Genomic DNA, 13,256 nt, shown 5'->3' on the forward strand with positions numbered 1-13,256 from the left:
CCCTCCCCATTGCAAAGATGGAGGAGAGATTACTGGGAGCCGCAGAGACCACCGGACTGTTAAGTATTTTTTTTTTCGCACCCTGCGGTGTTTTCTAAGCTGTGTTTGTCTGTGATTAAGGAATAGGAGGTTTATATCAGACCCCCACTGGCATCTACAGGGAATTATGGAATAGTGCCACTTATAGTACTTCTGTCATGTACCCGTGAAACAATATCCAGTGGTGTTGCCCTCTACTAGGCAAGTGAATAAGATGCATTTCAGGCTGTCATTAACAGATGAAATTGCTAATGTAACCACCATGGAAGAATAAAAACATATCAACAACAATTTTTTAAAGGAACGTTTTCTAAATCCTGTACATAAACTGTTCATATCCTTCAATCATAACCTGTATTTTTCTGTTTACTTTGTAAACTGCCTGCTCAGTTCTCACTGATCTCTGTTGCTCAGAATTTGCACTCAGCTCCACTTCCCTGTAATTGTGGTACCTGGCTGATTAAGTACCTTCCCTTCACTCCGTTGTTAAGGTGACTGATGAGGTTGCTCTGATGAACAAAGTACACGTCTCAGATACAATTTCCTTCAAGGTACAGTCACAGGAAAGCACCCGGAGAGCGACATAACCCTATTTACACTTTAAATTTAATTTATTGCCCCCACAGAGTGCAGACTATTCATCAAAATACGCTTTTTTGTTACATACCAATATTTCAACTGCTACCATTTATACATACATCACAGCAGGGATTGTTTTTATATCTGCAAGCTATTTCTTCCTAACATAGCAATATGCCTTACATGTGCAAGAGTTTTAGATTTTGTTAAAATATATTTAGAAAATTATATAAAATGTAAATGTGAAAAATATAAAATGACAGAAAAAAATCATTAGTAACTTGTGATCCTGTATGGCTTACAGTGATAATACAGACCATGTCAAGTCTGCAGGTATTGAAGAGGTTAAAAAGCAGACATATCATTGTAATGGCTCTAATAGGGAGGTTGTGTTCATATATGTTAATGAGCTGCCATCTTATTGGCTGCAGTCTCACCTCTTGCTATTAATAAAGACCTTTCTGGAGTGTGGCCTCATCTGTTATACTGATACCTGCAGCATGGCATCAACAGGCTGCTATCGACTGGGCAGGTAGGTCCTCAGTACTCACTTTGTACAAGGCTACAGATCTATGTTTTGTTATTACATTGATACAGTGTCCATTAACTACAAATTTACCATTTCATGTTCTTTTTCTAAATGATTTATCTTGTATACAAATGTGTACATGCATGTAATATATGGTGTGACACGCTGCTTATGGTATGAGATTAAATAACAAATCTAGAAAACATATTATGACCAATTGTTACAATTTGCATCCTGATTCAAAAGTAGATCTGCTTCTTTTCCACTGATGTTATAAAAACTATCCTGAAAAGGTTTCCCTATAATAGGTCTCTAACAGTAATAGAGAATACCTGTTTTAAACAAGTGAGATGTGGAAATTAAATTTTATATATATATATATATATATATATATACAATAGTAGTCAACAGTATTGACTTAAAACTGATAAGCAGTTATCAATCTATAACATATATTTTGTATTTAGACAACATCTTCCCTTACACGTAAACTTCCAATTTTCCTCATCATTTTCGGATGAAAAATACATGAATATATTGTTGTGTATTACATGGCTTTTCTCATATTTTATTGCATCCCCTGCTGACATCTGTTTCTGCACACCGCGCTACTAATGGTTCTTAGCTCCATAGTAACCATGTCACAGAACTAAGGCTAGCATATTGCCATTAACATCTGGCTGTTTCAGTCATAAATGCAATGTGCTATACTGTGATATCGCAATGTAGTATCTAGACGACCTACTGCCATATAGCACATTATAGTAAAGTACTCCAGGTGGCAATGCAGAAATTTCCTCAAACGGTTACTAGGGAGATACGAGCTGGGTGTTGTGCAGTGTGTGTTCTGTCCCCATCAGATGTGGGCAAAATTGGAGAGCAGCAAAGTTTTTACAATAAATTATAAAATATATTGTAATTAAGCTATTATTTGTCTGACATAGTTGAGCTGGCGGGAGACCCATGGGATCCATAAATTAGTCTTTCATTAATTATAGCTTGTTATAGATTGTAAAATATTGGTTAGAGAACAGAGATAAAATAAGTGCTTAGGTAGTAAAAACCAAAAGGGAATCTCTGTATATTTTTATCAGTATGTAGCTGGCACAAGAATAAAAAAGTGAGTGAGTAATGTTGGAAAATAGTACAAAATAACATCAGTTTGTCACTCTTTTTCTTTTTTGGAAAAGTGTGGCAACCATTTTGTAACCCATTTATTGTAGGATCCTGTATGTAAAACCCAGATGGTGGAATACTTTTATGAATAGTATTGTCACTATATTCAGTATATAAATGTTCCAAATATAGTCTTGTGATCAGCTTCTCTGGGTTTATGGCATCTAGGATACTGAGGACCTGATTCAGACCTGCTCGCTAGCAAGCGTTAACTTGCAGCCGGCCGATATTCACTTTTTGTGCGAATGCTTATGCATCACAGTGCGCAAACCAGTGCGAGAGATCGGGAAGCGTTTGCTCACTAAGCATAGACAGCCCAGCAAAGTGAGTGACAGGAGAAGCTGTTTGTGGGTTCTGATAGGGATGGCCATTAAAAACGGAGGAGTGGAGGTGCGAACGCAGGCGTGCCTGAGCGTCTTAACACCGTTTCAGAGGATTGCATAATTAACAGGCAGCGTCATAGTACACGTCACCTGGTTGAATTCTACACTGAATTGCTCGCAGTGCTTGCGGTAGGGTATAGTCAACCTCAAGCGCTGCAAATGCATCCAATGGTACTCGATGGTACCGATGGTCGCATACACTTCCTGGAGATGACGTGCACCAGTGGGAGTCTTAAGACAGGTTGGCGGGCGTCTGCATACACAAAGCGATCGCACGCCGAGACATAGTGGGCGCGCTTATGCCTTGCCGTGCGATCGCCTGCCTTGCCGTCTCTTACCTGAATTTGTATTTGTATCGAGTGAGCGTACGCATCTAGCAAGCAGGTCTGAATCGAGCCCTGAGTCCCAAGTCTTAGGTATATGGAACAACTAGGGTATGTGTTGTGTGATTTGCACTGATTCATCTTCATCGACATGGAATATAGGGCCTGATTCAGATTTGGTAATAGAGTAAAGCTGGGTACACATTAAACAACTTGCATACGATTCCCCATAACTCCAGGACTAACGATACAGTGCATACACAATGAGCAATTTTACCAACGACCAAATTATATATCGTTCGTCGTTAATGATTTCCAAATCGTTAGATCGTTAACTATATATTGCTTGCTTACCAAAACACCTGACGACCATCTTAAAGAATTCTGCTACATTTAAATAATGGACTGTACTTTGACACAGATGCATGCACAGATCAGTGAGATCTGTGCATGCACCTGTGTGTAAAAAGCTTAAAGTGTTAAAATAATAATGACTTTGGATCTCGCCCTAAAAGTGTAACCAGCCCGGACTTTTCAGAGACCGAATTGGTGGTCTAAATACGGGGGACAAAGGACGTAGGGGTCCCCTGTATTTAGCACCACCAGCACTGGGCTCAGTGAGACGGTCTTGGATTTGGAAATACAGGGGACAAAATGAGTCCCCTGTATTTTCCATAACCAGTACCAGACTCTTTCTAGCGGGGGCGTAATGCCACAGACAGGGAAACCCTTTTCACGGGTCTCCCAGACAAAGCATTACACCTGATCACTAGTCAGCCCAGGCCGGGGATCCCTGGAGAGGTGGGGACCCCCCCAATAAAGGTCACGCATGCGCACAAGAGCCCTGACGTCCAGCGGATGGAGCCAGACTTGGGTGGAGGGATCCGAAAAGATCCCAACAGCAGTTGTGTGTCACCAATGAAAGCTACTAAAGTGTATCCAAAAATTAAATACTTCTGTTTATTTGAATCTTCTTGTGTGATTTTATTATTGAATATTGTTGTTTTTATAATCACATTTAGTTCTGTCAGAGTTGTAAATGAATTTATATACAGCCTGCTCTGTTATGCATCTATGGGTGGCACTTTCTGCTTTTTTATGCACATTCTTAATACTTTACCTTTTTTTCTCGTTTACAGTATGTCCAGCTTCTTCTTGAACTGTGAATGTCGATGTCACTGAGCCAATTGTAAAAGTTCTGTACAGACCATGGTTGGAAAGGAGAAACCAAAACATCATCTTCCAACATTCACAAATGTATTAACACCAGACAAAATACCTGAATTTTTTATACCTCCTAGGCATCAAGCTCAAAAGGAGCTAAGAGTCAATCCTCATTACCTGTCCATCCCTGACTTCAGTGGATCAGTATTTGAAACAATAAAACCAAGCTCGTTTGATGCCCATATCATCCAGGTGGACAGCGTGGAAGAGCCCCCTGAGGAAGGGAATACTAATGGTGATCCACAATCACAGGCAGCTTTGTCCCTGCCCCATCTTCCAAAAGCACAGACCTGCTATGGTTTTTGCACCTTGCTTGAAAGCCCCAACACAAGACGAAAAGAGTCCTTATTCCACAACGACCCTGCAAATCCACCTATTTTGCTATCTAGATCTCGCTGTAACACCATGTCTCGTAGAGGAACATCCTCACCAAGTAGCTTAACTCTAAGGTTGCGGCCTCTGCGATATTCTGCTACTTTAGACAGTGACACAACATCTTCTACTGACTCATCTCCTTTTAGCTCTCCTCTACTCCACAGGTCCCTCCCTATCTCTCTGTTGAAAGCATTTAACCAAGATAAAATGTTTTCAAGGTCTTTGAAGATCGGCTGCAAGCCTTCTGCTTTCAGAAACGGTTCAGTCTCCACTGATGAGGACAGCTCAACAGACAGCAGCCCCTGTGTCACCAGAAGAGCATCTCAAGAGTGGCCTAATCACCCTGCTGCACATTCCAACATTGGTCTACTACTGTCTCCTGGACAGTTTCCCTTAGACAATGCTGTAGCTCTAGACACAGGTGGAATATTAAGGCTGTCTACTGAATATCGACCTGAAAACCTGAGACTCCGCATCCGACTTATCAGTGCTGAGGGACTTTACAAGCAGTCTGTAGATCCCAAAAACATCAGCTGCTGCATTTCCTTATCCCTAGTACCTGGGAAAAACCAAAAGCAAAAAAGCACCTTAATCCGTGGAAGCCGCAATCCGATTTTTAACGAAGATTTTTTTTTTGAGGGTCTAGAAGCTCATGATCTTCTTCAGAAAACGATGAAAATAAAAGCTCTAAATAAGGGATCTGGAGTAAGGAGAGAGTGTATCCTGGGGAAGAGTACACTCCACCTCCTTAATGCTTTAGTGCTGTAAGACACATTTTTTTATTTGGTTTGCACTGAATGAAGTTAAATGAAAATAAAAAGATTATCTTCTATATCCTGATTATGTGTCTGTATTCTATCTTAATGTGTAGCTGACATTATACTGCATCATTTACAGTAGCGCACGCAGGGAGGGTTTCTGAGTACCTAGAAAACCCCCTGTGCACATACCAACAGCCCGTCCGCACGGGCTGTCAAAAAACCTAGCACCTCTGCTACTGTAGCTCCACAACGGTGAGTTAACTCTTTGAAAACCTTGATGTTTTCTAGAGTAATTCCTTATGAATGGCACTTCTACATGGATGCTCTCCCAATACATCAGTCGCCCTGGCATTATTACAAGTAAAGGAAGTTTCTATTTTATATTTTCAATGGTTTTTTTTTATAACCTTTGCTAGCTATATACATGTAATTGTGTGTGTATATATATATATATATATATATATACACACACTCATATATATATATATATATATATATACACATATATATGTACAGTGTGTAAATATATATATATATATATATATACTGTACATATATATGTGTGTGTGTATGTATATATATATATATATATATATATATATATAAAATGTTTATTAAAAAAAAAAGAGATTGGTGATTCGGAAACCCCCCTTTAAATATCCTGCGTTTGCCCCTGCTTTAGATGTGTAAACAATAATAAATACATGGATGGAAAGCTAATGCAAATTATGTATGACTTTTGCCTATCATCCCTATAATTATAAATTTTCACTGTTTTACTGCATGCTTTAGTTAAAAAGAAATGTTAGGTACATTTGCTAATAGTCACCTATCAGCAATACATGATCTTCTAGTACATTACATTTCTCTTGTTGCAGCATTTGGTGGCTGTGTAGGTTGAATGTGACTAAGCCCTTTCTTATCTTGATAAAAAATCAGTGAAATGAATTCATACTCTGCAATATGGCCATGCTGCAGTGCAAATAATGCTTTGGATCAAGGGCCAAATTAAGGTGTGTGGGGGCCCTAGCCAACCCACATGGGAGGGTCTCCATCATTAAAAATTGTGATTTCAAGAATACCAAGGGCCAAATGTAATAGGGTGAGTGTTTAGAAAATGTGAGAGAAACGCTCACATTTTTAAACTCAGCCAATGTAATAAAGTCACAGAACATGCAAACTTACAGTACATGTTTTTCAGACTAAAAAACTCTCAAGATTTAAACTCTCATCCAGGTGTTTCCTGTATTGAAAATACAACTCGCGAATTCAATTAGAGGTGAAAAGCCATATTCGCCTGTTTTTTTGTGAAAAATTTGCCTAAAAAAAATTCGTCCAATTTCAATTCCAGGACAATTTCGCCTAAGTGGAAACAATTCTCCAAAAATGATTCTCCAATCAATAGCTGGTGAAAATAAATGCAAAATCTTTATTTTGGGGTGCAAACATGGGGAAACAACTCAGACCCCTTGGGACAGCCCCCCAAATGACAAATACGCAAAAAAAACAGAAACTAAAACCTAAGACCACCCCAAAAAAGACATGTCATTTTTGGGGTGTAAATTTAAAAAGTGGGGGGATAAACATTAAAAGTAGCAAAAAATACTTCTTGGGGGTCCACAAGTATGAGTCAGGTGTTTTTGGGATTGCAGGTGCATGCAGCAGGTGGATTTTTCACGGTTTTTAAAAGTTCACTTTAGAGACATAAAAACATGCTAGCACCTATTTTCAAGCACCCCAAATTTGACAGGATTACTTATTTTCACCCAAAAATACAGCTTTATGCCATTCTTCACCACTTTTACAAAAATGCTAATAGCAAGCAATTGACACAACTTAAGTACGCAAAATAGTTTTATTAGGGCTATTAGTACACATCTATAGTGATTCCCTATGTTAGTGCATCTTTTTCTGGGGTACAGACTGAAAATGTATTAGTGTGAGAGTTTACTGCTAATCTCTCACATTTTCTAAACTCTTACCCTATTACATTTGGCCCCAGAAGTTAAGTTTCCTCGGCAGCCCATAGAAAAAGTAAGCATGGTTTCGATAGCTTCCAAATAAAACATCACTTTTAGTTAATGGGAGTTAATGAGTTATGTGCACATTTTGCGTGGGTGCAGAACAGGCTTGCCGACATTCTGGCAGCCCCCTCCGGGAGGGGGCAGCCAGGTCAGGCAAGCATGAAGGAGTGACTCTTACAGAATGGGCGTGGCCAGGGATACTACCCTGCAATGGAGGTGGAACAGGGGGCGTGGCCACAAAAATGGTGTCTTTTGGCCCCGCCCCCGCTTCTCATTGCCGTGGTTTTCGGCATTGTAAAGCTGGGGGCAGAGTCAGGATGACGCGATTTAGTGCGAATCACATCATCGCCCTCCCTCCACTGAGGGGGGATTTGCAGGGGGGTCTGGGGACTCGGCGGCTGGCCGGAAGGCTTACCGACCAAATCGGGAGAGTAAGTAAGTATGGTGCATGATTTATATCCAAAAATACCATGCTGTGCTGTGAGGAACAAATACAAACTTATTATTTGCATGCAGGAGTAATTCTGCATGCACCTCTATGCTGCACACATGTACTGACCAGCTCTATTTTTACTCAGTATTTTAAAGCTGTGCAAAGCCATGACGGCCTCACAACTCTAAATCAGCTTGTGGGCTTTAAATCAGCTTCACTGTGGTTTGTTTCACACATTTTTCTTGGCAAATTAGGCAGTCCTTAAAAAAAATAAAGAATTTAAAGATGTTTTTGGTATAACTATTAATATCTCTCCCGAATGGCCCTATGGGACATATACCTTGATCAAAATTTACCTAAACCACCACTGGGTCAACGAATTTTGTTAGCTAAAATTGCAGCAGCAGCAAAGAAGACAATCCTGTCTCAGTGGATATCCATAGATACCTTGACATTACCTTTGTTAATACCTCGTATTTCCTATTTGTTCCATATGGACTGGCTCGAAATGTCAATTAACAAGGAATAAAAGGTCAAAACGTTTTTCGAGACATGGTTACCATATGTTTGTGCGTTACCTTCTGAGACAAAAGATCATTTACGCCAAGCGGTGAGGTTAACTACTTGGTACAACCTAGAAGTTGTTTCAACAGGAGGCTCATCCTTCTAAAGTAGTAATTTGGCTGACCCATGGTGTTTATTGGGGATACGTGCGGTTCTCTCAATCCGTTTGTTTCTGACAACTTGTATATATATATATATATGTTTCATGGTAAATATAAAATGTAACTGTTTATACATTTGACTGTGATACATTGTATATTATGTATGTTTTATTAATGTATACAGTTTACCAATAAAATATTTTGAAAAAAATAAAATAAAGAATAAAAAGAAAATGATTTAACAGACTACAGTAACTACAGCAGAAACTATGAGTTTTAAACTCACACACACTCATTAGAAACATTTAACGATTTTTTTTTTTACCAGATTGACCAACAAAGTATCGCTAGCCCCTAACTCTCCCCTCCCGAAGCCTAACCCTACAACTAGTACCTAACCCAAACCTCCCTCCTGCAGCCTAACTTTAACCCTCCTCCTAGTGCCTAACCCTAACTCTCTCCTCCTGTAGCCTAACCTTAACCTTTCCCCTAGTGCCTAACTTTCCCCTCCCGTAGTCTAACCATAACCTTCCCCCTAGAGCCTAACCCTAACCTCCCCTCCCAAAGCTAAACCTTAACCTTCCCCTTTGTGCCTAACCTTAACTCTCCCCTCCCATAAACTAAACCTAAACCTCCCCTTAGTGCCTAATCCTAACTTTCAAACACTAACCCTGACCATTCCTTTAGTGTCTAACCCTAATGCCGGCCATACACGGGGCAATTTGAAAATGTACGACACCTCGGTACGTTTTCAAATTCAGCCCGATGCATCACATGCTGCTGTGAATGGTAAACGATGCATCTTATAAGATGCTTCGTTTACCTATTTAACAGCATGACGGATCGCAGATCTTATGGTTTGTCCATAAGATCTACGATGCCGATGTATGACGACGGGGACGCGCATCGCCGTCGTACAGCATGCCAAAACACACACGATATGCACGATTTGATCAATCATAATCGTGCATATCGTGTGTAAAATTGCCCAGTGTATGGGGCCCTTAACTCCTCCCGCAGCCTAACCCTAACCTTTCCCCTAATGCCTAACCCTAACTTTCCCATCCCATAGCCTAACCCTCCGCTGCCACTGCTTAACCCTCCAGTCTGTGAAGAATGTCGACCTTGTGAACATGTAAACATGCTACAGATGTCGACATTTCAACAATGTCTACATCATAACTGTCGGCATCAGGGGCGTATCTATAATGGGTGCAGGGTGTGCGGGGCACACGGGCCGCACACCCTGCACCCATATAGTTTAAAACTCACCTGTTCGTGCTCCCGCGTCGGGTGTCAGCGCTGCACAGAACACAGGAAATGGCCGCCGCTGCCATTTTTCGGCATCCTGCGCATGCGCAGTAAACTCCGGTCACACTCTAGTGCCCAGAGTCTACTGCTTCTACGGTGGCCGGCCAGCCGCATCAGTCGACTGCCGGCCGCCGGGGAGAAAGGAGGGGGTCATGCACGGAGAATGCACTTGGGCCTCCTTCTCTCTTAAGACACCCATGGTCGTCATTGTGGTGTTGATATTATGATTGTCAATATTGTAAATGTTGACATACTGTAATAACTGCATCCCAACTGGATCTAGCACTTACTTTAACAGTTATTATTATCTCCAGTTTACATTGTTTAGTGGAAATTCATCTTCCCCCACATAACAATTGGAAAATAGATCTAACTGTATGGATTTATTTCTGTCATCGGAGCAGCGAGCCTGTTATATTATTTTAAATGCAATCATAAATCATGCAGTTAAATTGTGTTCAAATACTAATTTTGGATTATGCATTGTCATGTGGAAAATGCTACCTCCTAAGCCCAACATTAATAAATCCCACACTTCTTACAAGATCCCTGAGTCAACCTTCTGCCTGGTACCCTGTAGTCCTTGTCCTGGGCTAACTGTCAGGAGGACCAGCCACAGTCATTAGCAAGTACACTGTACCAAGGACTAAGCCAATGAGAGAGCCTGGAAGTGGCGGCGACCACTCTCCTACAACTTGTGCGTAGTTGGCACTGGTGGCAAAGCAGCCCCAGTAGGAGTGGTTAGTAACGCTAACTGTAATTTCTTTGTTCCTTTTATGTGAACATTATTTCAGATGTGTTAAAACAACTATGTTCCTGCACCAGTCTGACAGGAGCTCTGTGCAGTTTGGAACCCATTTTCTACTTTCAAGCTCTCAGGGGGTCATTCAGACCCGGTCGTTAGCACCGATGCGCTCGGACTGGGTCGAAGGCCCCCCACAGAGCATGCGCACGACGGCGACGGCGCCGTCGTGCGCATGCGTGAGACCCGCTACGACCGACAGCGCCGGTCGTAGCGGGTCTTGATCCAAAGGGGGCGAGCTGTCGATGTTGATTGACAGCTCGCCCCATTTGGAAGGCGGGCCGGGGGGGTGGCAGCCCAAACGGAGGCGTTCCCATGGGAACGCCTACCGTTTGGGGGAGGCCCCACTGACATCACTAGTGATGTCAGTGGAGAGCTTCCGGCTCAGACAGAGCCAGAAGCTCTCCGGGGCTTATGACAAGGGAGACCCTACCCTAGGGTCTTGTTGTAAGCCCCGATGGTCGCGATGGTCTCTGATCATCGCGACCATCACCGGAGCGGTCGTTAGAGCTGTGGGTGTTAACCCACAGCCTAACGACCGCAACAGAGGCGGGCGGTCAGGATGCAAGCGGCCGCCCAGTTTCTGAGCGACCGCTTGCATCCTCCGACCGCCTCTGAATGAGGCCCTCAATCTCCAGGTTCCTGCTTGCATCCATACAACACCTGTCATATACAGTATGGTGTACTCATTGGCATTGGATTTTGTGTTTCAGGGTCTAAATCACACATTTACTAACATGATTTTTTAAAACGATGTAAAAAAAAATCATATCTAAGTGAATGTGTGATTTAGACCCTGAAACACAAAATCATCCAAAAATCGACCCAAATCGATTTTCAGGAAATACAGTATACCCCTAAATCACTCATTTGCTAAAAGATGATTTTTGACATTGTTTAAAAAAAAAAGTCAAAAATCATGTTAGTAAATGTATGATTTAGACACTGAAATACAAAATCGACTAAAAATCGTCCGAAATCAACCTTTAGGAAATATACCCCTAATTGTCTATCCCTATACTATATTTATTGTCATGGCAAAGCAGACTCCTACCAGGTATTGGACTCATTTAAAATTAAAGAATCGTTTTCACATAAATTAAATCGGAACAGTAAAAAAGGGAAAAACTGAAAGTTTGTATCAGTAAACAGGGCTTACATCAATTTTTCTGGAGAAACCAGGAAATACGTATCAATCTGTACATGATATAAAATAAAGTTCATCGTTTTGATATATCTTTAACAGTTTATACAGCATAAGCCAAGAGAGTGGCTTCTGCTGGGCACCGTGACAGGCCGGGCAGAGGGTGCAACGCCGACCAGGACAATGCTCCGAGCCTCCACCTCCGATCCCCGGCACCGGAGCCTCTGCCTCAGATCCCCGGCATCGGCAGTCTGCAAAATTCTATGTGCCGCAGCAGGTGCGGAGTCATCAGGCAGCCAACAGCAAGCTGGTGAAACTTGAGCCTTGTCTGCCTCAATTAGCTCCCAGCAATGGAGCCACAGAGACCGCTGTGCCTCACTCCCAGTTTCCAGCTTAGCGGGAGCAGCACGCACCTCCACGGTCTCTGTTACAGGACCTTCAGCCTCTATTATTCTGGGAGCGGTACGTACCCACAGTGGTTACTGACACAGCTATCACTGTATCTGAGTGGGAGCAGCGATCCCACTGCGCTGCCCACATGCAGTGTAAACCTACCCTGGTATGAGACTGCAGTTTGCCAGCATTTATTCCGTCTCCCGGTGAACACTTCTTTGAGAGCTGACTGGGCAGTAAGGTTTACTCCAGATACCCTTGGCAGAGGGATGAGCGTTATTTTTACATTTATTATATCACCGCTGCCTTCGGACACAAATCACTCCCGGATTCATACCCTACAGCTGGTCTCCAGCCTCTGCTAGACGGCTACTTTAGTCATTGTGGATACATTATATCAGTCGGCTGAAGGGATACAATCTATTAACATTATTTTTACTAAAATAAAGTGAAAAATGGTGTTTTCACACACTTTTCACATTATTTTAGTTTCACATAAATTTGCTAAAGGGTAATTGGAGTAGAATTCATAAATTTCTACTCCAAGCCCTAATTATCACATATTTTTTAGAAAGCAGATTGCATAATTGTAATGGGAAATGCGATCTGCCTGAGATTTACTAAAAGTAAAATGTGAAAAAATACCGGGGGAAGCCATGTGATATTAACTCTACCTGGAGATGGCATTATCCAGGGTCTTCACCGGTTCCCCGACTCCTGCGCTGTTCTAACAGGCAGAGCAGAGCCGGGAGCCAGGTCCCAGTGATCAGCTGTGTAGTCTAAACAGACCACAAGCTGATCACTGCAAAAAAAACCTATCACTTACCTGCATCCAGGGTGATCAGTGCTCCGGTGATGCCCCCCCCGTGGCTCCAGTCAGCTGGTCTCCCGGCTCCTGCGCTGTGACCCGTGTCAGCTGCTTCACAGAACAGCTGACCGGGTCACATTGCAGGATGGAAGACCAGCTGACCAGAGCCCCGGGGGAGGACATCACCGGAGCATCGATCACCGGAGGTAAGTAAAATTAGGGGGGGCAGTCGCAGGAGTGGTGTAGTGGCGGCCGGTTGGCGCATGCGCAGCACCTTGTCACTATAT

The 13,256-nt window shown here is 42.2% G+C and overlaps 1 protein-coding gene across 1 annotated transcript; it reads left to right on the top strand.

Annotated features, from left to right (window-relative positions):
• Positions 1–1,093: 1,093 nt before the first annotated feature.
• LOC148540482 (C2 calcium-dependent domain-containing protein 4C-like) lies at positions 1,094–5,396 on the top strand. Its single transcript, XM_088444010.1, has 2 exons — positions 1,094–1,150; positions 4,169–5,396. The coding sequence occupies exon 2, from the start codon at positions 4,239–4,241 to the stop codon at positions 5,394–5,396; it is 1,158 nt and encodes a 385-aa protein (XP_088300136.1). The 5' UTR covers positions 1,094–1,150; positions 4,169–4,238.
• Positions 5,397–13,256: the final 7,860 nt, after the last annotated feature.

Source organism: Taudactylus pleione, unplaced genomic scaffold (genome assembly GCF_031769625.1).
Source record: "Taudactylus pleione unplaced genomic scaffold, aTauple2 ptg000019l, whole genome shotgun sequence".
Taxonomy (NCBI): Eukaryota; Metazoa; Chordata; class Amphibia; order Anura; family Myobatrachidae; genus Taudactylus; species Taudactylus pleione.

Bases quoted from the DNA above. Each gene is read 5' to 3' on its own strand.
- LOC148540482 (XM_088444010.1), top strand. From the start codon at position 4,239: ATGGTTGGAAAGGAGAAACCAAAACATCATCTTCCAACATTCACAAAT.